Genomic DNA, 20,807 nt, shown 5'->3' on the forward strand with positions numbered 1-20,807 from the left:
CTGTCCCTCCTGTATGGACATCCCATCCTGAGCCCACCAGGCCTGTCCCTCCTGTATGTACATCCCATCCTGAGCCCATCAGGCCTGTCCCTTCTGTATGTACATTCCATCCTGAGCCCACCAGGCCTGTCTCTCCTGTATGGACATCCCATCCTGAGCCCACCAGGCCTGTCTCTCCTGTATGGACATCCCATCCTGAGCCCACCAGGCCTTTCTCTCCTGTATGGACATCCCATCCTGAGCCCACCAGGCCTGTCCTTCCTGTATGGACATCCCATCCTGAGCCCACCAGGCCTGTCCCTCCTGTATGGACATCCCATCCTGAGCACACCAGGCCTGTCCCTCCTGTATGGACATCCCATCCTGAGCCCACCAGGCCTGTCACTCCTGTATGTACATCCCATCCTGAGCCCAGAGCCCACCAGGCCTGTCCCTCCTGTATGGACATCCCATCCTGAGTCCACCAGGCCTGTCCCTCCTGCATGTACATCCCCTCCTGAGCCCACCAGGCCTGTCCCTCCTGTATGGACATTCCATCCTGAGCCCACAAGGGCAGTCCCTCCTTTATGTACATCCCATCCTGAGCCCACCAGGCCTGTCCCTCCTGTATGTACATTCCATCCTGAGCCCACCAGGCCTGTCCCTCCTGTATGGACATCCCATCCTGAGCCCACCAGGCCTGTCCCTCCTGTATGGACAGCTCATCCTGAGCCCACCAGGACTGTCCCTCCTGTATGGACATCACATCCTGAGCCCAGAGCCCACCATGCCTGTCCCTCCTGTATGGACATCCCATCCTGAGCCCACCAGGCCTGTCCCTCCTGTATGGACATCCCATCCTGAGCCCACCAGGCCTGTCCCTCCTGTATGGACATCCCATCCTGAGCCCACCAGGCCTGTCCCTCCTGTATGGACATCCCATCCTGAGCCCACCAGGCCTGTCCCTCCTGTATGGACATCCCATCCTGAGCCCACCAGGCCTGTCCCTCCTGTATGGACATCCCATCCTAAGCCCACCAGGCCTGTCCCTCCTGTATGGACATCCCATCCTAAGCCCACCAGGCCTGTCCCTCCTGTATGGACATCCCATCCTGAGCCCACCAGGCTTGTCCCTCCTGTATGGACATCCCATCCTGAGCCCACCAGGCCTGTCCCTCCTGTATGGACATCCCATCCTGAGCCCACCAGGCCTGTCCCTCCTGTATGGACATCCCATCCTGAGCCCACCAGGCCTGTCCCTCCTGTATGGACATCCCATCCTAAGCCCACCAGGCCTGTCCCTCCTGTATGGACATCCCATCCTGAGCCCACCAGGCCTGTCCCTCCTGTATGGACATCCCATCCTGAGCCCACCAGGCCTGTCCCTCCTGTATGGACATCCCATCCTGAGCCCACCAGGCCTGTCCCTCCTGTATGGACATCCCATCCTGAGCCCACCTGGCCTGTCCCTCCTGTATGGACATCCCATCCTGAGCCCACCAGGCCTGTCCCTGCTGTATGGACATCCCATCCTGAGCCCACCAGGCCTGTCCCTCCTGTATGGACATCCCATCCTGAGCCCACCTGGCCTGTCCCTCCTGTATGGACATCCCATCCTGAGCCCACCAGGCCTGTCCCTGCTGTATGGACATCCCATTCTGAGCCCACCAGGCCTGTCCCTGCTGTATGGACATCCCATCCTGAGCCCACCAGGCCTGTCCCTCCTGTATGGACATCCCATCCTGAGCCCACCAGGCCTATCCCTCCTGTATGGACATCCCATCCTGAGCCCACCAGGCCTGTCCCTCCTGTATGGACATCCCATCCTGAGCCCACCAGGCCTGTCCCTCCTGCATGTACATCCCCTCCTGAGCCCACCAGGCCTGTCCCTCCTGTATGGACATCCCATCCTGAGCCCACCAGGCCTGTCCCTCCTGTATGGACATCCCCTCCTGAGCCCACCAGACCTGTCCCTTCTGTATGGAGAGTATGCAGAGCATTAAGATATGCCTTATAGAAGCTCTGTTTACAATGCACTTACTGGCTGTATACAGAGCAGAATAACCTATAAAGAAAAGCATTTCTTTGTTGCTTCAAATCCTGCAATAAATCTGCAGTGTGTCTACTTTCTGCTTTCATGGGAGCAGACATATTGTTAACAGCCTGTGTTTACGAATTAGCTGCTCTGCTTTGGCAACCAGCTGACGTAGCTGAGAGATCAAATTACAACTTGTGCTTAGTCACAGATGAAGTGGGATTAGACAGGTTAAACTCTCTAAATACATACAGGGTGCATTTCTTGGTTTTCCTTCTGTCATGTGCAAGAGTTCAGGTCCACTTTATCCCTTAATCCCGGCCCAAATGAGTGTGTAAAAAAGTAAGGGGTCTTTGGGCAAGGCTCCTTAATAAGCCTGGTCGCGCGTGGAGTGCACTCTAAGTGGCTGCCAGCACTGCACAGCGGCGGTGGTGGTTCCATAGATTTCAAGCCAAACAAAACGTTTACAGTGTGTGGCAGTAATAGATGGGGGATGAGAAGGATCTAGGTGTTGGTTGTATCTGGTGGCCTGCTTCCAGTGTATGGCCACCTTTAGTTTGTATTTCTGTCTTTTTGTTTGTCATCAAGTTTTACTTTCACTTCCTGTGGTGGTGACTTCCTGCCACAGGAACAGGAAGTGGGGGATTTATCCCAGTGGGGGACAGAGAGGTAGCTATAGCCCATGCATAAGGACAAAAGTTTACCTGAAATTTGAGTCTCCTGGTCTCATCATATCTTTGTGTTCCTTTCAGGTTACCCCGCGGGATATCCCACAGCGGCTCAGACATTTAACCCCAACGTGTACGCCACCAGCAGTGCCGGCTACGCTCCAGGTAAGACCCCATCGCTGGCCCATCATGTGCTACCCAGCTGTTCCCTACACTCCACACTCAGAAAGGCATTGCCATCTACACAGTGACCCCAGGAAGTCATTGGGGAACAAGAAAGGGGAAGATACCCGATAATGCTGGAGGGGGACACAAGCAGGACAGGATGTGGGACACAGGGGCAGGATGCAGGACATTAGAGTATGGTGAGTGGCAGACTAAGCCACAGCCCTCCCGGAAGCAGCTATTAGAGCGTGAGTGTCTGACTAAGCCACACCCACTCCCAGAAGCTGCTATCAGGATGAGTGGCAGACTGAGCCACACTCACTCCCAGAAGCAGCTATTAGAGGAGGGTGAGTAGCAGATGAGCCACACCCACTCCCAGAAACTGCTGTTATAGGAGGGTGAGTGGCAGACTGAGCCACACCCACTCCCATAATCTGCTGTTTGAGGAGGCTGAGTGGCAGACTGAGCCACACCCACTCTCAGAAGCTTGTGTTTGAGGAGGATGAGTGGTTGACTGAGCCACACCCACTCCTAGAAGGTATTATAGGAGAGCAAGCGTCAGCCTGAGCCACACCCACTCCCAGTATCTATTAGAGGAGGGTAAGGGGCAGTTTTGGCCACGCCTACATCTAGAAGTACTGTGATGATGGGGCGGAAGGAGAATGTAGATAATTAGAATGTGTGAGGGAACTTGTCACCTCTTCAGAAGGATTCCATCACCTCCTGCTGTGTCTGAACAGGAAGTGAGGGACACAGGTATACATAAATCCCACCCCTTCCTTCACTCTCTTCGGAGGTTTTGCCTGGATTTGTAGTTGCTCTCTCCATGATTCTGAGTTTTCTGGGTCGTTTCTTCCGCAGCAGAATCAGCGCACCGCCGTCGTCTCGCTCTCCTCCTTCCGCAGCCCAGAAATAAATGTCCAAATGCAGAATTTTATTTAATAATTGTTTATCTGAGTCACTGGGCTGGGAGTAATCCTCGCATGCTGCGGACTTTGAATATCCTCTTTCTTCTTCTTTTTTTTCAATTAAATTTTTCATGAGTGCCGTTTCCACATGACGGCCCTGAAATCAATAAATGGGCTGCGTTAGTGCAGTGAAGCGGCGACGCCTCCTCTGTCTCTAGCAGCACTGGATCCTGATTGGCTGAAAGACAGTTATAGTTTACTGAAGTTTATACAGTACGATTCTTCCAGATTCTACACCTGGACAAACATCTGGCCACACGGGAAGCAATATTGATCATTTTGTTAGCCCGCAGTCCTAGATGTATGATTTTCAGCAGCCTTCACCTCTCAGCCTGGCAAAATCATCATTATCATGAAAACGTTTTTGCGATCAGCAAATTTCGTTCATTCCCAAAATCTAATCAAAAAGCATGTAGTGGGAACAGTTGCTGAATGAGGAAAAAAAAACACCAACTGTGCCAAGGACAGGAATAAAACCTGACAAAGGTCCTCACTGTGTGTTAAAGAAGCCCTGTAGTGACACAACGTAGAATACAGTATATTATTCAGGATACCCTTCTTATGTTAATCCTAGTTTCTGCATCACAAACACTTCCTGTATCTATATATAGCTGTATATTGACTGTAGCCCCGCCCTCCCACTGAGGCTTAGCCTAGGCTCAGGCTGTTAATCTATGCAGAATTCTCCTCCCAGTGCATTCTGGGAGATGGGCAATATTTTCACTGGCTTTGGAGCTCTAGTATTCAGTTCCCACAAGTACATACAGATTTCTGGCCAACAAACCTTCTGCAAAGCTGAACCTGACAGGACCAAAGATGTCGCCACCTGTGATAAATCTCAGAAAGTAAATCAGGGAGAGGAAAGATTTTACAGTGGGCAAACACTGACTAAATAATCTATAAATTAATATTGTAAACAATAAGCCATTTTATTCATTACGCTATTTTCACTACAGCTTCTCTTTAAAGGGTACCAGAGCTGAAGTAAAGAAAAGATTCTATACATACCTGGGGCTTCCTCCAGCCCCATGCGGGCTGATCGATCCCATGCCACCATCCTCCTCTGCCCGCATCTATGAGAACCAGCTCCCGTCAGTGACATCATCGGAGCCACGCTATGCAGGAGAAGTGCGCCCTCTACGTATCTCTCCATACACTGCTGCAGAGATACGCAAAGAGCGCACTTCTGCTACGCTAGACTGGCTCCGACTGACGGAACAGCACGGAGCCGGTTCTCGTAGCTGCAGGCAGAGGAGGGCGGCGGCGTGGGATCGATCAGCCCATATAAGGCTGGAGGAAGCCCCAGGTATGTATAGAATCTTTTCTTTACTTCAGCTCTGGTTCTCTTTAAATGCTGCCATTTTAATTAGTGCATTGAGCTCAGAGCTGGGACAAGGTCCTCCAGCACCCAAGGCTGAGACAGCATAGTGCGCTCCTCCATCCTTCGCCCCCCGCAGCCGTCACACACTGATCGCTATTAGATTAAAGGTGGCCACTAACGGACCAATTTTTTGCAAAAAAATCGTTCGAGCGATCAGAAATTCTGATTGGAAGTGAAATCGTTCACTACACCATCAACGAACCAATCTTTGCTTCCCATCTATCACAACCAACAAGAAAAATCCAAATTTTGGTTTGACGAAAATCCAATCGGACGACTATTTTTATAATCGTTCATAATAGATTGTGTCCATCAACAGGGATTATTTACAACCAATCCGATCACAATTTCTGATCGCTCGAACGATTTTTCGCTAGAAACTGAACCATTAGTGGCCACCTTTAGGCTGGGAATACATGGTTCGTTTTTTAGGTGGTTAGTTGGTTCGATAGATAATTTCCGACACGTCCAATCTCCCTTTTCGTTTCTTTGGCCGCTCGTTTGCTGATAGAAGTGAATGGAAAAAGAAAAGAAAAATGAGCGAAAGATGAGAGAATTAACTGCAGAATCGAGCAGCAAAAAGGATCGAGATGAGAAACGCACGGCAGAATCGAGGCGTGTGTTCCCAGCATAAGAGGCGCCCCAGGGCCCCCAACCCTTCATCTCTAGTTACCTGGCTTGCAGTCACTGCCATGTATCCCCTATTCTTATTTCTCTCACCTCTGCCTCGGCCCAGCCCTGATTGAGAAGTTCTGTATGTACACTGTAAGTTTGTGTGAGAGTTCTTTGCTACCTCCGCACACTGCAGGCCATTCACTCCGCAGAGGCGATTGTGCGCAGATGAATCTTGTACAGCTCAGGTTTCCTGCTGATCCCCCAGGCTGTGCCGCTCGCTCTAACACTTCCTGGTACGTTTGTCCTGCTGGGGTGACATTTTCCTGTGGCCGACGTTTGTTCAGCCTAATATTATTCCCCATTTGTCACAACATGTGGCCCCCGCTCTGCCCTTATTGCTCAGCAGTCGATGCCGTGACAGAACCGGCATGAAGAGTGAAAAAGTTCCTCAGCTTACTCTTGTGAACCTGCCAGAGTTGTAACGTTTATAAACAGCGATGGCGGCTTAAAATCCGTGCGGCTCAAACGCTGGTGGTGTTCATACAATGATGGGCGCGGTTGCTTAGAATAAGGTATCGGCTCTTAACGTTGCAAACCTCCTGTCAGCCTGCTTACGGCACGGACATGACGCCATTACTGCAGTTATTGCACTTAGAGGGCATTTCAGTGTGATGCCTGATTTAATTAGACGCACAATCTTGGTGATACCTGATGAAACAAGATTTGATCTTTTAATTGGGGAAAGGTAGGAGGCACCCATGGACATATATCAGTAGTTCTGTGATCTGTGATCACTGAGCTCTGTGGAAAGGAGCTGTCAGTGTGTGGCTTCCAGGCATAATATTTGGACTGTCCAGGCCTATAAAAGCTAAGGACTGATGTATCCATCAGCTGAGGCACACCTATAGACCCGAGGAAGCGGTTTTGACCGTGAAACGCGTTGTCATTTGTGCCCTAATAAAATTTGAGAAGCACTAACCACTACCTTACGAGTGAATTTTACTGCTATAAGGTAGGAACCATAGCACCTTACTCTAACCACTATATGTTTGATCCGAACTACTGATATATGTCCACGGGCGCCTCCTCCCTTTGCCCAGTCTTCTATACCCCTGTATAGGGGAGTGTACACTTGGAAGTCTTCCCAGTGACCAGTTTTTCACTTGGAGCTGCGACCCCCCCCCATACTATCAGAAGCAAGGCCGAGTGAGGAAGGCACTTCCTCACAGGCGAGAAAAGTGGTTGCTTGTTTTGGCAACCCAATTTTGTGAGTATATTTCTTCTCATTACACGTATACTCCCAGTGTCCCTTTGATAATACACCAGATCGCGCTCCCGGGCCCCCTGTGTCTCCTTTTTGTCTTCTACAAGAACCGATCTTTAAATTGGGATTTTGCTCCCTACGAAGTGAACAATCTCTCCTGCGAGGTTTACAAAACTAATTGAGTCCCTCTAATCCGTCGGCTGTTAATAATGTACTACTGTTTGATCTCTGTTTAATAGATGGGCTCACTTCTCCAAATTTGGGGTGTCAGATGTTGCAACTTGCATGTAAACACGTTTGTTGAACAAGGACGCCCTTTTGTCCTATATTACTAAATGTGGAATGCAGGCTATTGATACTATATATAATTTTGTACATAATGTACTGTATATTATATACAAAAATTACAGAAACTACTTCACCTCTAAGGGTTTTTTTCCGCTCAAAATCCAGAGAAATTTTTACATTTCAGTGCTGCTTCATTGGGCAATTACTTTATTACTACTTATCAATCCAAAATGCGGTGTACATTGGTATTTTTTTTCCACGCAAATTAGGCTTTCTTTAGATTTTACATTTTGTTAAGAATTATCTTATTTTATGTGCATTTTAACTGGAATAAGTTTTAAGAAATTATAGTTCTAAAATAAAATGTGATACCGTAGATAAAACCCTCACATTTTATTTTCCCAGTTGTCCCAGTTATTGCAATGTGTAAATGATGTCCCTAGTAGTGTTTTGAGTTTTCTCATTGTACCCTATCAATAATTACAAGCGCTGATTTGCAAAAATAACAGTAATACACCCTCTCATGGCATACATATCTAAAACGCTAAATTCCTAAGGTAACAAGTTATGGTATTGTCTTTTAAATTCCGTCACTTTAGCTATTTTATTTTACAAGTGTGTAATATAGGGGTGTGGAAGTGGGCAGGAGGGGTTAATGGGCATATTCTAGCCATAGTTCATTTATTTTGTAATTTTTTTTTGTCTTTTTTTTTCTCCCTTTGCCTGGAGATGGGCTGCGAGCCTCTCTGTGCGTCACCCCTTGTTGCAATGTATGCATCCCTATTTATTGTCCAGCGCTGCGTAATATGTTTGTGCTTTATAAATACAATAAATAATAATAACTCGGGTCTGGATTCTGCCGCCTGCGTTATGCAGCATAGAAGACGACGCTGCCTGATAAGGGGAGGTTTATTCTGAATTCTGCTTACGGAGCTATTTTTCCTGAGAATCCTCCCGATGGTGTAAGTAGGCCGCTTCTCTCTAAACCCCTCATTACAAAGAGCCGGCCGCTGTGGCTGTATGCAGGAGACAGCAGCGACACTGGAGTGGCCTTATCAGCAGAAACGCTGCAGAAGGATTAGGAGCGCTTTCCCCGCATGTGACGGAGGCGCTTGTGGAAGATTACTCCAGCTACAGCGTCTCCTGCCTGATGCATGCACATGTGCGTCATTATCGCCTTCCCCGCTGTCCGGGCCTTTGTGTCACACCTAGACCAAGCATGCAGCCAGTGGAGTGACACCTGGAACAAGCATGCAGCCAGTGGAGTGACACCTGGACCAAGCATGCAGCCAGTGGAGTGACACCTGGACCAATCATGCAGCCAGTGAAGTGACACCTGGACCAAGCATGCAGCCAGTGGAGTGACACCTGGACCAAGCATGCAGCCAGTGGAGTGACACCTGGACCAAGCATGCAGCCAGTGGAGTGACACCTGGACCAAGCATGCAGCCAGTGGAGTGACACCTGGACCAAGCATGCAGCCAGTGGAGTGACACCTGGACCAAGCATGCAGCCAGTGGAGTGACACCTGGACCAAGCATGCAGCCAGTGGAGTGACACCTGGACCAAGTATGCAGCCAGTGGAGTGACACCTGGACCAAGCATGCAGCCAGTGGAGTGACACCTGGACCAAGCATGCAGCCAGTGGAGTGACACCTGGACCAAGCATGCAGCCAGTGGAGTGACACCTGGACCAAGCATGCAGCCAGTGGAGTGACACCTGGACCAAGCATGCAGCCAGTGGAGTGACACCTGGACCAAGCATGCAGCCAGTGGAGTGACACCTGGACCAAGCATGCAGCCAGTGCAGTGACACCTGGACCAAGCATGCAGCCAGCTGAGTCATGCCTGGACCAAGCATGCAGCCAGCTGAGTCATGCCTGGACCAAGCATGCAGCCAGCTGAGTCATGCCTGGACCAAGCATGCAGCCAGCTGAGTCATGCCTGGACCAAGCATGCAGCCAGCTGAGTCATGCCTGGACCAAGCATGCAGCCAGCTGAGTCATGCCTGGACCAAGCATGCAGCCAGCTGAGTCATGCCTGGACCAAGCATGCAGCCAGCTGAGTCATGCCTGGACCAAGCATGCAGCCAGCTGAGTCATGCCTGGACCAAGCATGCAGCCAGCTGAGTCATGCCTGGACCAAGCATGCAGCCAGCTGAGTCATGCCTGGACCAAGCATGCAGCCAGCTGAGTCATGCCTGGACCAAGCATGCAGCCAGCTGAGTCATGCCTGGACCAAGCATGCAGCCAGCTGAGTCATGCCTGGACCAAGCATGCAGCCAGCTGAGTCATGCCTGGACCAAGCATGCAGCCAGCTGAGTCATGCCTGGACCAAGCATGCAGCCAGCTGAGTCATGCCTGGACCAAGCATGCAGCCAGCTGAGTCATGCCTGGACCAAGCATGCAGCCAGCTGAGTCATGCCTGGACCAAGCATGCAGCCAGCTGAGTCATGCCTGGACCAAGCATGCAGCCAGTGGAGTGACACCTGGAACAAGCATGCAGCCAGTGGAGTGACACCTGGAACAAGCATGCAGCCAGTGGAGTGACACCTGGAACAAGCATGCAGCCAGTGGAGTGACGCCTGGACCGATCATGCAGCCAGCGGAGTGACGCCTGGACCGATCATGCAGCCAGCGGAGTGACGCCTGGACCGAGCATGCAGCCAGCGGAGTGACGCCTGGACCGAGCATGCAGCCAGCGGAGTGACGCCTGGACCGAGCATGCAGCCAGCGGAGTGACGCCTGGACCGAGCATGCAGCCAGCGGAGTGACTGCCTGGACCGAGCATGCAGCCAGCGGAGTCATGCCTGGACCGAGCATGCAGCCAGCGGAGTCATGCCTGGACCGAGCATGCAGCCAGCGGAGTCATGCCTGGACCGAGCATGCAGCCAGCGGAGTCATGCCTGGACCGAGCATGCAGCCAGCGGAGTCATGCCTGGACCGAGCATGCAGCCAGCGGAGTCATGCCTGGACCGAGCATGCAGCCAGCGGAGTCATGCCTGGACCGAGCATGCAGCCAGCGGAGTCATGCCTGGACCGAGCATGCAGCCAGCGGAGTCATGCCTGGACCGAGCATGCAGCCAGCGGAGTCATGCCTGGACCGAGCATGCAGCCAGCGGAGTCATGCCTGGACCGAGCATGCAGCCAGCGGAGTCATGCCTGGACCGAGCATGCAGCCAGCGGAGTCATGCCTGGACCGAGCATGCAGCCAGCGGAGTCATGCCTGGACCGAGCATGCAGCCAGCGGAGTCATGCCTGGACCGAGCATGCAGCCAGCGGAGTCATGCCTGGACCGAGCATGCAGCCAGCGGAGTCATGCCTGGACCGAGCATGCAGCCAGCGGAGTCATGCCTGGACCGAGCATGCAGCCAGCGGAGTCATGCCTGGACCGAGCATGCAGCCAGCGGAGTCATGCCTGGACCGAGCATGCAGCCAGCGGAGTCATGCCTGGACCGAGCATGCAGCCAGCGGAGTCATGCCTGGACCGAGCATGCAGCCAGCGGAGTCATGCCTGGACCGAGCATGCAGCCAGCGGAGTCATGCCTGGACCGAGCATGCAGCCAGCGGAGTCATGCCTGGACCGAGCATGCAGCCAGCGGAGTCATGCCTGGACCGAGCATGCAGCCAGCGGAGTCATGCCTGGACCGAGCATGCAGCCAGCGGAGTCATGCCTGGACCGAGCATGCAGCCAGCGGAGTCATGCCTGGACCGAGCATGCAGCCAGCGGAGTCATGCCTGGACCGAGCATGCAGCCAGCGGAGTCATGCCTGGACCGAGCATGCAGCCAGCGGAGTCATGCCTGGACCGAGCATGCAGCCAGCGGAGTCATGCCTGGACCGAGCATGCAGCCAGCGGAGTCATGCCTGGACCGAGCATGCAGCCAGCGGAGTCATGCCTGGACCGAGCATGCAGCCAGCGGAGTCATGCCTGGACCGAGCATGCAGCCAGCGGAGTCATGCCTGGACCGAGCATGCAGCCAGCGGAGTCATGCCTGGACCGAGCATGCAGCCAGCGGAGTCATGCCTGGACCGAGCATGCAGCCAGCGGAGTCATGCCTGGACCGAGCATGCAGCCAGCGGAGTCATGCCTGGACCGAGCATGCAGCCAGCGGAGTCATGCCTGGACCGAGCATGCAGCCAGCGGAGTCATGCCTGGACCGAGCATGCAGCCAGCGGAGTCATGCCTGGACCGAGCATGCAGCCAGCGGAGTCATGCCTGGACCGAGCATGCAGCCAGCGGAGTCATGCCTGGACCGAGCATGCAGCCAGCGGAGTCATGCCTGGACCGAGCATGCAGCCAGCGGAGTCATGCCTGGACCGAGCATGCAGCCAGCGGAGTCATGCCTGGACCGAGCATGCAGCCAGCGGAGTCATGCCTGGACCGAGCATGCAGCCAGCGGAGTCATGCCTGGACCGAGCATGCAGCCAGCGGAGTCATGCCTGGACCGAGCATGCAGCCAGCGGAGTCATGCCTGGACCGAGCATGCAGCCAGCGGAGTCATGCCTGGACCGAGCATGCAGCCAGCGGAGTCATGCCTGGACCGAGCATGCAGCCAGCGGAGTCATGCCTGGACCGAGCATGCAGCCAGCGGAGTCATGCCTGGACCGAGCATGCAGCCAGCGGAGTCATGCCTGGACCGAGCATGCAGCCAGCGGAGTCATGCCTGGACCGAGCATGCAGCCAGCGGAGTCATGCCTGGACCGAGCATGCAGCCAGCGGAGTCATGCCTGGACCGAGCATGCAGCCAGCGGAGTCATGCCTGGACCGAGCATGCAGCCAGCGGAGTCATGCCTGGACCGAGCATGCAGCCAGCGGAGTCATGCCTGGACCGAGCATGCAGCCAGCGGAGTCATGCCTGGACCGAGCATGCAGCCAGCGGAGTCATGCCTGGACCGAGCATGCAGCCAGCGGAGTCATGCCTGGACCGAGCATGCAGCCAGCGGAGTCATGCCTGGACCGAGCATGCAGCCAGCGGAGTCATGCCTGGACCGAGCATGCAGCCAGCGGAGTCATGCCTGGACCGAGCATGCAGCCAGCGGAGTCATGCCTGGACCGAGCATGCAGCCAGCGGAGTCATGCCTGGACCGAGCATGCAGCCAGCGGAGTCATGCCTGGACCGAGCATGCAGCCAGCGGAGTCATGCCTGGACCGAGCATGCAGCCAGCGGAGTCATGCCTGGACCGAGCATGCAGCCAGCGGAGTCATGCCTGGACCGAGCATGCAGCCAGCGGAGTCATGCCTGGACCGAGCATGCAGCCAGCGGAGTCATGCCTGGACCGAGTCATGCAGCCAGCGGAGTCATGCCTGGACCGAGCATGCAGCCAGCGGAGTCATGCCTGGACGCGAGCATGCAGCCAGCGGAGTCATGCCTGGACCGCGAGTCATGCAGCCAGCGGAGTCATGCCTGGACCGCGAGTCATGCAGCCAGCGGAGTCATGCCTGGACCGCGAGTCATGCAGCCAGCGGAGTCATGCCTGGACCGCGAGTCATGCAGCCAGCGGAGTCATGCCTGGACCGCGAGTCATGCAGCCAGCGGAGTCATGCCTGGACCGCGAGTCATGCAGCCAGCGGAGTCATGCCTGGACCGCGAGTCATGCAGCCAGCGGAGTCATGCCTGGACCGCGAGTCATGCAGCCAGCGGAGTCATGCCTGGACCGCGAGTCATGCAGCCAGCGGAGTCATGCCTGGACCGCGAGTCATGCAGCCAGCGGAGTCATGCCTGGACCGCGAGTCATGCAGCCAGCGGAGTCATGCCTGGACCGCGAGTCATGCAGCCAGCGGAGTCATGCCTGGACCGCGAGTCATGCAGCCAGCGGAGTCATGCCTGGACCGCGAGTCATGCAGCCAGCGGAGTCATGCCTGGACCGCGAGTCATGCAGCCAGCGGAGTCATGCCTGGACCGCGAGTCATGCAGCCAGCGGAGTCATGCCTGGACCGCGAGTCATGCAGCCAGCGGAGTCATGCCTGGACCGCGAGTCATGCAGCCAGCGGAGTCATGCCTGGACCGCGAGTCATGCAGCCAGCGGAGTCATGCCTGGACCGCGAGTCATGCAGCCAGCGGAGTCATGCCTGGACCGCGAGTCATGCAGCCAGCGGAGTCATGCCTGGACCGCGAGTCATGCAGCCAGCGGAGTCATGCCTGGACCGCGAGTCATGCAGCCAGCGGAGTCATGCCTGGACCGCGAGTCATGCAGCCAGCGGAGTCATGCCTGGACCGCGAGTCATGCAGCCAGCGGAGTCATGCCTGGACCGCGAGTCATGCAGCCAGCGGAGTCATGCCTGGACCGCGAGTCATGCAGCCAGCGGAGTCATGCCTGGACCGCGAGTCATGCAGCCAGCGGAGTCATGCCTGGACCGCGAGTCATGCAGCCAGCGGAGTCATGCCTGGACCGCGAGTCATGCAGCCAGCGGAGTCATGCCTGGACCGCGAGTCATGCAGCCAGCGGAGTCATGCCTGGACCGCGAGTCATGCAGCCAGCGGAGTCATGCCTGGACCGCGAGTCATGCAGCCAGCGGAGTCATGCCTGGACCGCGAGTCATGCAGCCAGCGGAGTCATGCCTGGACCGCGAGTCATGCAGCCAGCGGAGTCATGCCTGGACCGCGAGTCATGCAGCCAGCGGAGTCATGCCTGGACCGCGAGTCATGCAGCCAGCGGAGTCATGCCTGGACCGCGAGTCATGCAGCCAGCGGAGTCATGCCTGGACCGCGAGTCATGCAGCCAGCGGAGTCATGCCTGGACCGCGAGTCATGCAGCCAGCGGAGTCATGCCTGGACCGCGAGTCATGCAGCCAGCGGAGTCATGCCTGGACCGCGAGTCATGCAGCCAGCGGAGTCATGCCTGGACCGCGAGTCATGCAGCCAGCGGAGTCATGCCTGGACCGCGAGTCATGCAGCCAGCGGAGTCATGCCTGGACCGCGAGTCATGCAGCCAGCGGAGTCATGCCTGGACCGCGAGTCATGCAGCCAGCGGAGTCATGCCTGGACCGCGAGTCATGCAGCCAGCGGAGTCATGCCTGGACCGCGAGTCATGCAGCCAGCGGAGTCATGCCTGGACCGCGAGTCATGCAGCCAGCGGAGTCATGCCTGGACCGCGAGTCATGCAGCCAGCGGAGTCATGCCTGGACCGCGAGTCATGCAGCCAGCGGAGTCATGCCTGGACCGCGAGTCATGCAGCCAGCGGAGTCATGCCTGGACCGCGAGTCATGCAGCCAGCGGAGTCATGCCTGGACCGCGAGTCATGCAGCCAGCGGAGTCATGCCTGGACCGCGAGTCATGCAGCCAGCGGAGTCATGCCTGGACCGCGAGTCATGCAGCCAGCGGAGTCATGCCTGGACCGCGAGTCATGCAGCCAGCGGAGTCATGCCTGGACCGCGAGTCATGCAGCCAGCGGAGTCATGCCTGGACCGCGAGTCATGCAGCCAGCGGAGTCATGCCTGGACCGCGAGTCATGCAGCCAGCGGAGTCATGCCTGGACCGCGAGTCATGCAGCCAGCGGAGTCATGCCTGGACCGCGAGTCATGCAGCCAGCGGAGTCATGCCTGGACCGCGAGTCATGCAGCCAGCGGAGTCATGCCTGGACCGCGAGTCATGCAGCCAGCGGAGTCATGCCTGGACCGCGAGTCATGCAGCCAGCGGAGTCATGCCTGGACCGCGAGTCATGCAGCCAGCGGAGTCATGCCTGGACCGCGAGTCATGCAGCCAGCGGAGTCATGCCTGGACCGCGAGTCATGCAGCCAGCGGAGTCATGCCTGGACCGCGAGTCATGCAGCCAGCGGAGTCATGCCTGGACCGCGAGTCATGCAGCCAGCGGAGTCATGCCTGGACCGCGAGTCATGCAGCCAGCGGAGTCATGCCTGGACCGCGAGTCATGCAGCCAGCGGAGTCATGCCTGGACCGCGAGTCATGCAGCCAGCGGAGTCATGCCTGGACCGCGAGTCATGCAGCCAGCGGAGTCATGCCTGGACCGCGAGTCATGCAGCCAGCGGAGTCATGCCTGGACCGCGAGTCATGCAGCCAGCGGAGTCATGCCTGGACCGCGAGTCATGCAGCCAGCGGAGTCATGCCTGGACCGCGAGTCATGCAGCCAGCGGAGTCATGCCTGGACCGCGAGTCATGCAGCCAGCGGAGTCAGTGCCTGGACCGCGAGTCATGCAGCCAGCGGAGTCAGTGCCTGGACCGCGAGTCATGCAGCCAGCGGAGTCGTGCCTGGACCGCGAGTCATGCAGCCAGCGGAGTCGTGCCTGGACCGCGAGTCATGCAGCCAGCGGAGTCGTGCCTGGACCGCGAGTCATGCAGCCAGCGGAGTCGTGCCTGGACCGCGAGTCATGCAGCCAGCGGAGTCGTGCCTGGACCGCGAGTCATGCAGCCAGCGGAGTCGTGCCTGGACCGCGAGTCATGCAGCCAGCGGAGTCGTGCCTGGACCGCGAGTCATGCAGCCAGCGGAGTCGTGCCTGGACCGCGAGTCATGCAGCCAGCGGAGTCGCGCCTGGACCGCGAGTCATGCAGCCAGCGGAGTCGCGCCTGGACCGCGAGTCATGCAGCCAGCGGAGTCGCGCCTGGACCGCGAGTCATGCAGCCAGCGGAGTCGCGCCTGGACCGCGAGTCATGCAGCCAGCGGAGTCGCGCCTGGACCGCGAGTCATGCAGCCAGCGGAGTCGCGCCTGGACCGCGAGTCATGCAGCCAGCGGAGTCGCGCCTGGACCGCGAGTCATGCAGCCAGCGGAGTCGCGCCTGGACCGCGAGTCATGCAGCCAGCGGAGTCGCGCCTGGACCGCGAGTCATGCAGCCAGCGGAGTCGCGCCTGGACCGCGAGTCATGCAGCCAGCGGAGTCGCGCCTGGACCGCGAGTCATGCAGCCAGCGGAGTCGCGCCTGGACCGCGAGTCATGCAGCCAGCGGAGTCGCGCCTGGACCGCGAGTCATGCAGCCAGCGGAGTCGCGCCTGGACCGCGAGTCATGCAGCCAGCGGAGTCGCGCCTGGACCGCGAGTCATGCAGCCAGCGGAGTCGCGCCTGGACCGCGAGTCATGCAGCCAGCGGAGTCGCGCCTGGACCGCGAGTCATGCAGCCAGCGGAGTCGCGCCTGGACCGCGAGTCATGCAGCCAGCGGAGTCGCGCCTGGACCGCGAGTCATGCAGCCAGCGGAGTCGCGCCTGGACCGCGAGTCATGCAGCCAGCGGAGTCGCGCCTGGACCGCGAGTCATGCAGCCAGCGGAGTCGCGCCTGGACCGCGAGTCATGCAGCCAGCGGAGTCGCGCCTGGACCGCGAGTCATGCAGCCAGCGGAGTCGCGCCTGGACCGCGAGTCATGCAGCCAGCGGAGTCGCGCCTGGACCGCGAGTCATGCAGCCAGCGGAGTCGCGCCTGGACCGCGAGTCATGCAGCCAGCGGAGTCGCGCCTGGACCGCGAGTCATGCAGCCAGCGGAGTCGCGCCTGGACCGCGAGTCATGCAGCCAGCGGAGTCGCGCCTGGACCGAGCATGCAGCCAGCGGAGTCGCGCCTGGACCGAGCATGCAGCCAGCGGAGTCGCGCCTGGACCGAGCATGCAGCCAGCGGAGTCGCGCCTGGACCGAGCATGCAGCCAGCGGAGTCGCGCCTGGACCGAGCATGCAGCCAGCGGAGTCGCGCCTGGACCGAGCATGCAGCCAGCGGAGTCGCGCCTGGACCGAGCATGCAGCCAGCGGAGTCGCGCCTGGACCGAGCATGCAGCCAGCGGAGTCGCGCCTGGACCGAGCATGCAGCCAGCGGAGTCGCGCCTGGACCGAGCATGCAGCCAGCGGAGTCGCGCCTGGACCGAGCATGCAGCCAGCGGAGTCGCGCCTGGACCGAGCATGCAGCCAGCGGAGTCGCGCCTGGACCGAGCATGCAGCCAGCGGAGTCGCGCCTGGACCGAGCATGCAGCCAGCGGAGTCGCGCCTGGACCGAGCATGCAGCCAGCGGAGTCGCGCCTGGACCGAGCATGCAGCCAGCGGAGTCGCGCCTGGACCGAGCATGCAGCCAGCGGAGTCGCGCCTGGACCGAGCATGCAGCCAGCGGAGTCGCGCCTGGACCGAGCATGCAGCCAGCGGAGTCGCGCCTGGACCGAGCATGCAGCCAGCGGAGTCGCGCCTGGACCGAGCATGCAGCCAGCGGAGTCGCGCCTGGACCGAGCATGCAGCCAGCGGAGTCGCGCCTGGACCGAGCATGCAGCCAGCGGAGTCGCGCCTGGACCGAGCATGCAGCCAGCGGAGTCGCGCCTGGACCGAGCATGCAGCCAGCGGAGTCGCGCCTGGACCGAGCATGCAGCCAGCGGAGTCGCGCCTGGACCGAGCATGCAGCCAGCGGAGTCGCGCCTGGACCGAGCATGCAGCCAGCGGAGTCGCGCCTGGACCGAGCATGCAGCCAGCGGAGTCGCGCCTGGACCGAGCATGCAGCCAGCGGAGTCGCGCCTGGACCGAGCATGCAGCCAGCGGAGTCGCGCCTGGACCGAGCATGCAGCCAGCGGAGTCGCGCCTGGACCGAGCATGCAGCCAGCGGAGTCGCGCCTGGACCGAGCATGCAGCCAGCGGAGTCGCGCCTGGACCGAGCATGCAGCCAGCGGAGTCGCGCCTGGACCGAGCATGCAGCCAGCGGAGTCGCGCCTGGACCGAGCATGCAGCCAGCGGAGTCGCGCCTGGACCGAGCATGCAGCCAGCGGAGTCGCGCCTGGACCGAGCATGCAGCCAGCGGAGTCGCGCCTGGACCGAGCATGCAGCCAGCGGAGTCGCGCCTGGACCGAGCATGCAGCCAGCGGAGTCGCGCCTGGACCGAGCATGCAGCCAGCGGAGTCGCGCCTGGACCGAGCATGCAGCCAGCGGAGTCGCGCCTGGACCGAGCATGCAGCCAGCGGAGTCGCGCCTGGACCGAGCATGCAGCCAGCGGAGTCGCGCCTGGACCGAGCATGCAGCCAGCGGAGTCGCGCCTGGACCGAGCATGCAGCCAGCGGAGTCGCGCCTGGACCGAGCATGCAGCCAGCGGAGTCGCGCCTGGACCGAGCATGCAGCCAGCGGAGTCGCGCCTGGACCGAGCATGCAGCCAGCGGAGTCGCGCCTGGACCGAGCATGCAGCCAGCGGAGTCGCGCCTGGACCGAGCATGCAGCCAGCGGAGTCGCGCCTGGACCGAGCATGCAGCCAGCGGAGTCGCGCCTGGACCGAGCATGCAGCCAGCGGAGTCGCGCCTGGACCGAGCATGCAGCCAGCGGAGTCGCGCCTGGACCGAGCATGCAGCCAGCGGAGTCGCGCCTGGACCGAGCATGCAGCCAGCGGAGTCGCGCCTGGACCGAGCATGCAGCCAGCGGAGTCGCGCCTGGACCGAGCATGCAGCCAGCGGAGTCGCGCCTGGACCGAGCATGCAGCCAGCGGAGTCGCGCCTGGACCGAGCATGCAGCCAGCGGAGTCGCGCCTGGACCGAGCATGCAGCCAGCGGAGTCGCGCCTGGACCGAGCATGCAGCCAGCGGAGTCGCGCCTGGACCGAGCATGCAGCCAGCGGAGTCGCGCCTGGACCGAGCATGCAGCCAGCGGAGTCGCGCCTGGACCGAGCATGCAGCCAGCGGAGTCGCGCCCGGACCGAGCATGCAGCCAGCGGAGTCGCGCCCGGAACGAGCATGCAGCCAGCGGAGTCGCGCCCGGAACGAGCATGCAGCCAGCGGAGTCGCGCCCGGAACGAGCATGCAGCCAGCGGAGTCGCGCCCGGAACGAGCATGCAGCCAGCGGAGTCGTGCCTGGAACAAGCAGATCTTTAAAGGGACCCTTAAGCGACCTCTACAGGCCAACCCATGGAATGGAACGGAGGTACTTATGGTCTGTAAAAAACAGATTTCAATCAGAGAGAAGGGCCTGAGAGCGGCCACGAACTTCAAACCCGTCCCTCAACCTGCAACCCTTAGCCTTCGTCTGGCGGAGGAGCTCAACGAGTTCTACTTTAGGTTCGAGCGACAACCCAACAGACCAAACAGCCACGGCTAAGGTGACCCCCCCCCCCCTCAGGTGAACCCACCGCCCTGGCCCCCGCTGCCGACCATGAAACTGAGGTACTCCAGCTCCTCCGTAAGCTGAATCCCAGGAAGTCTTCTGGCCCGGACGGAGTGTCGTCGATCTGCCTGAGAACCTGTGGCGATCAGTTAGCCCCTGTGCTCTCCTCCTTATTCAAGCAGTCACTCTCGGACGGTACAGTCCCCTCTTGTTTTAAGCGGTCCACAATTGTACCAGTCCCCAAAAAACCAGGCAGCACTGAGCACAACAACTTCCGACCTGTGGACCTTACCTCTAACATCATGAAGCTCCTCGAGCGGCTGGTCCTTGCCCACCTGAAGAGAATTACTGACGCCCACCTTAACCCACTCCAGTTTGCTTACAGGGCAAACAGATCCGTGGAGGACGCCATCAATGCCAGCCTGGCAAACATCACGGAGCACCTAGACAACCCTGCCTCCTACGCTAGGATCCTGTTCCTGGATTTTAGCTCAGCGTTCAACACGATCTGCCCAGATATCCTGCTCTCTAATCTGACGCAGCTCGGAGTAGATCCCACCCTCCGAACATGGATCAAGCACTTCCTGACAAACAGAACGCAACAGGTGAAGCTCGGCAACTGCTACTCCAGCGTCAGAACCACCAATACTGGGGCTCCTCAAGGCTGCGTTCTGTCACCACTACTGTTCGCCCTCTACACCAACAATTGCACCTCATACGCCGACTCGGTGAAAGTCATCAAATTTGCGGACGACACCACCATCATCGGCCTAATTGGCAACAAAGGGGAGCATGATTACCGCAGCGAAGTCAAGAGCATCTGCAACTGGTGCAAAGACTACAACCTTGTACTCAATGCAGCTAAGACAGTTGAACTAGTCGTAGACTTCAGGAGGAACCCTCCCTCCCAACTGTCCTCATCGGGGGCACCGAAGTCTCTAGGGTGTCATCTGTACGGTTCCTCGGCACGACTCTCCCGAACAACCTGAAATGAGGGCAAAACGCCGCCAAAGTTCAGAAGAAATCTCAGCAGAGGCTGTTCTTCCTGCGCCAACTGAAGCGCTTCGGCATGCCCCGAAAACTGCTAACCAGCTTCTATGCTGCCACCATAGAATCCATCCTATGCTCCTCAATCATTGTCTGGTACACGGGGGCAACGGTCAGCGACAAGTGCAAACAGCAGAGCGTCATAACCGACGCAGAGAAGATCGGGTCTCCTCTTCCGCCTCTCGGTCTCCTCCACTCCGCCAGAATGATGAAGAGAGCCACCATGATCTCCCGTGACCCCTCCCACCCAGGCAGTCGCTACTTTGAGCTCCTCCCTTTGGGCCGCCGCTACAGGACCTTACCATCCAAAACCACCAGGCGGGAGAACACCTTTTTTTTCCCCAAGCGGTTCGGATGCTTAATACCAACCTTCCCCCTAGGACCGCCCACTAGCATGCCCCAGCGGG

General features: G+C 58.4%; 1 protein-coding gene across 2 annotated transcripts in view; it reads left to right on the plus strand.

The window, feature by feature from the left end:
• FAM168A (family with sequence similarity 168 member A) overlaps window positions 1-20,807 on the plus strand; it is a 185,817-nt gene that overhangs the window by 124,357 nt on the left and 40,653 nt on the right. For both annotated transcript variants that reach the window (XM_068264649.1, XM_068264650.1), the window contains exon 4: window positions 2,767-2,847. In XM_068264649.1, coding sequence (XP_068120750.1) covers window positions 2,767-2,847 — 81 coding nt within the window. The remainder of the gene's footprint in view (window positions 1-2,766; window positions 2,848-20,807) is intronic.

Source organism: Hyperolius riggenbachi, chromosome 2 (genome assembly GCF_040937935.1).
Source record: "Hyperolius riggenbachi isolate aHypRig1 chromosome 2, aHypRig1.pri, whole genome shotgun sequence".
Classification (NCBI taxonomy): Eukaryota; Metazoa; Chordata; class Amphibia; order Anura; family Hyperoliidae; genus Hyperolius; species Hyperolius riggenbachi.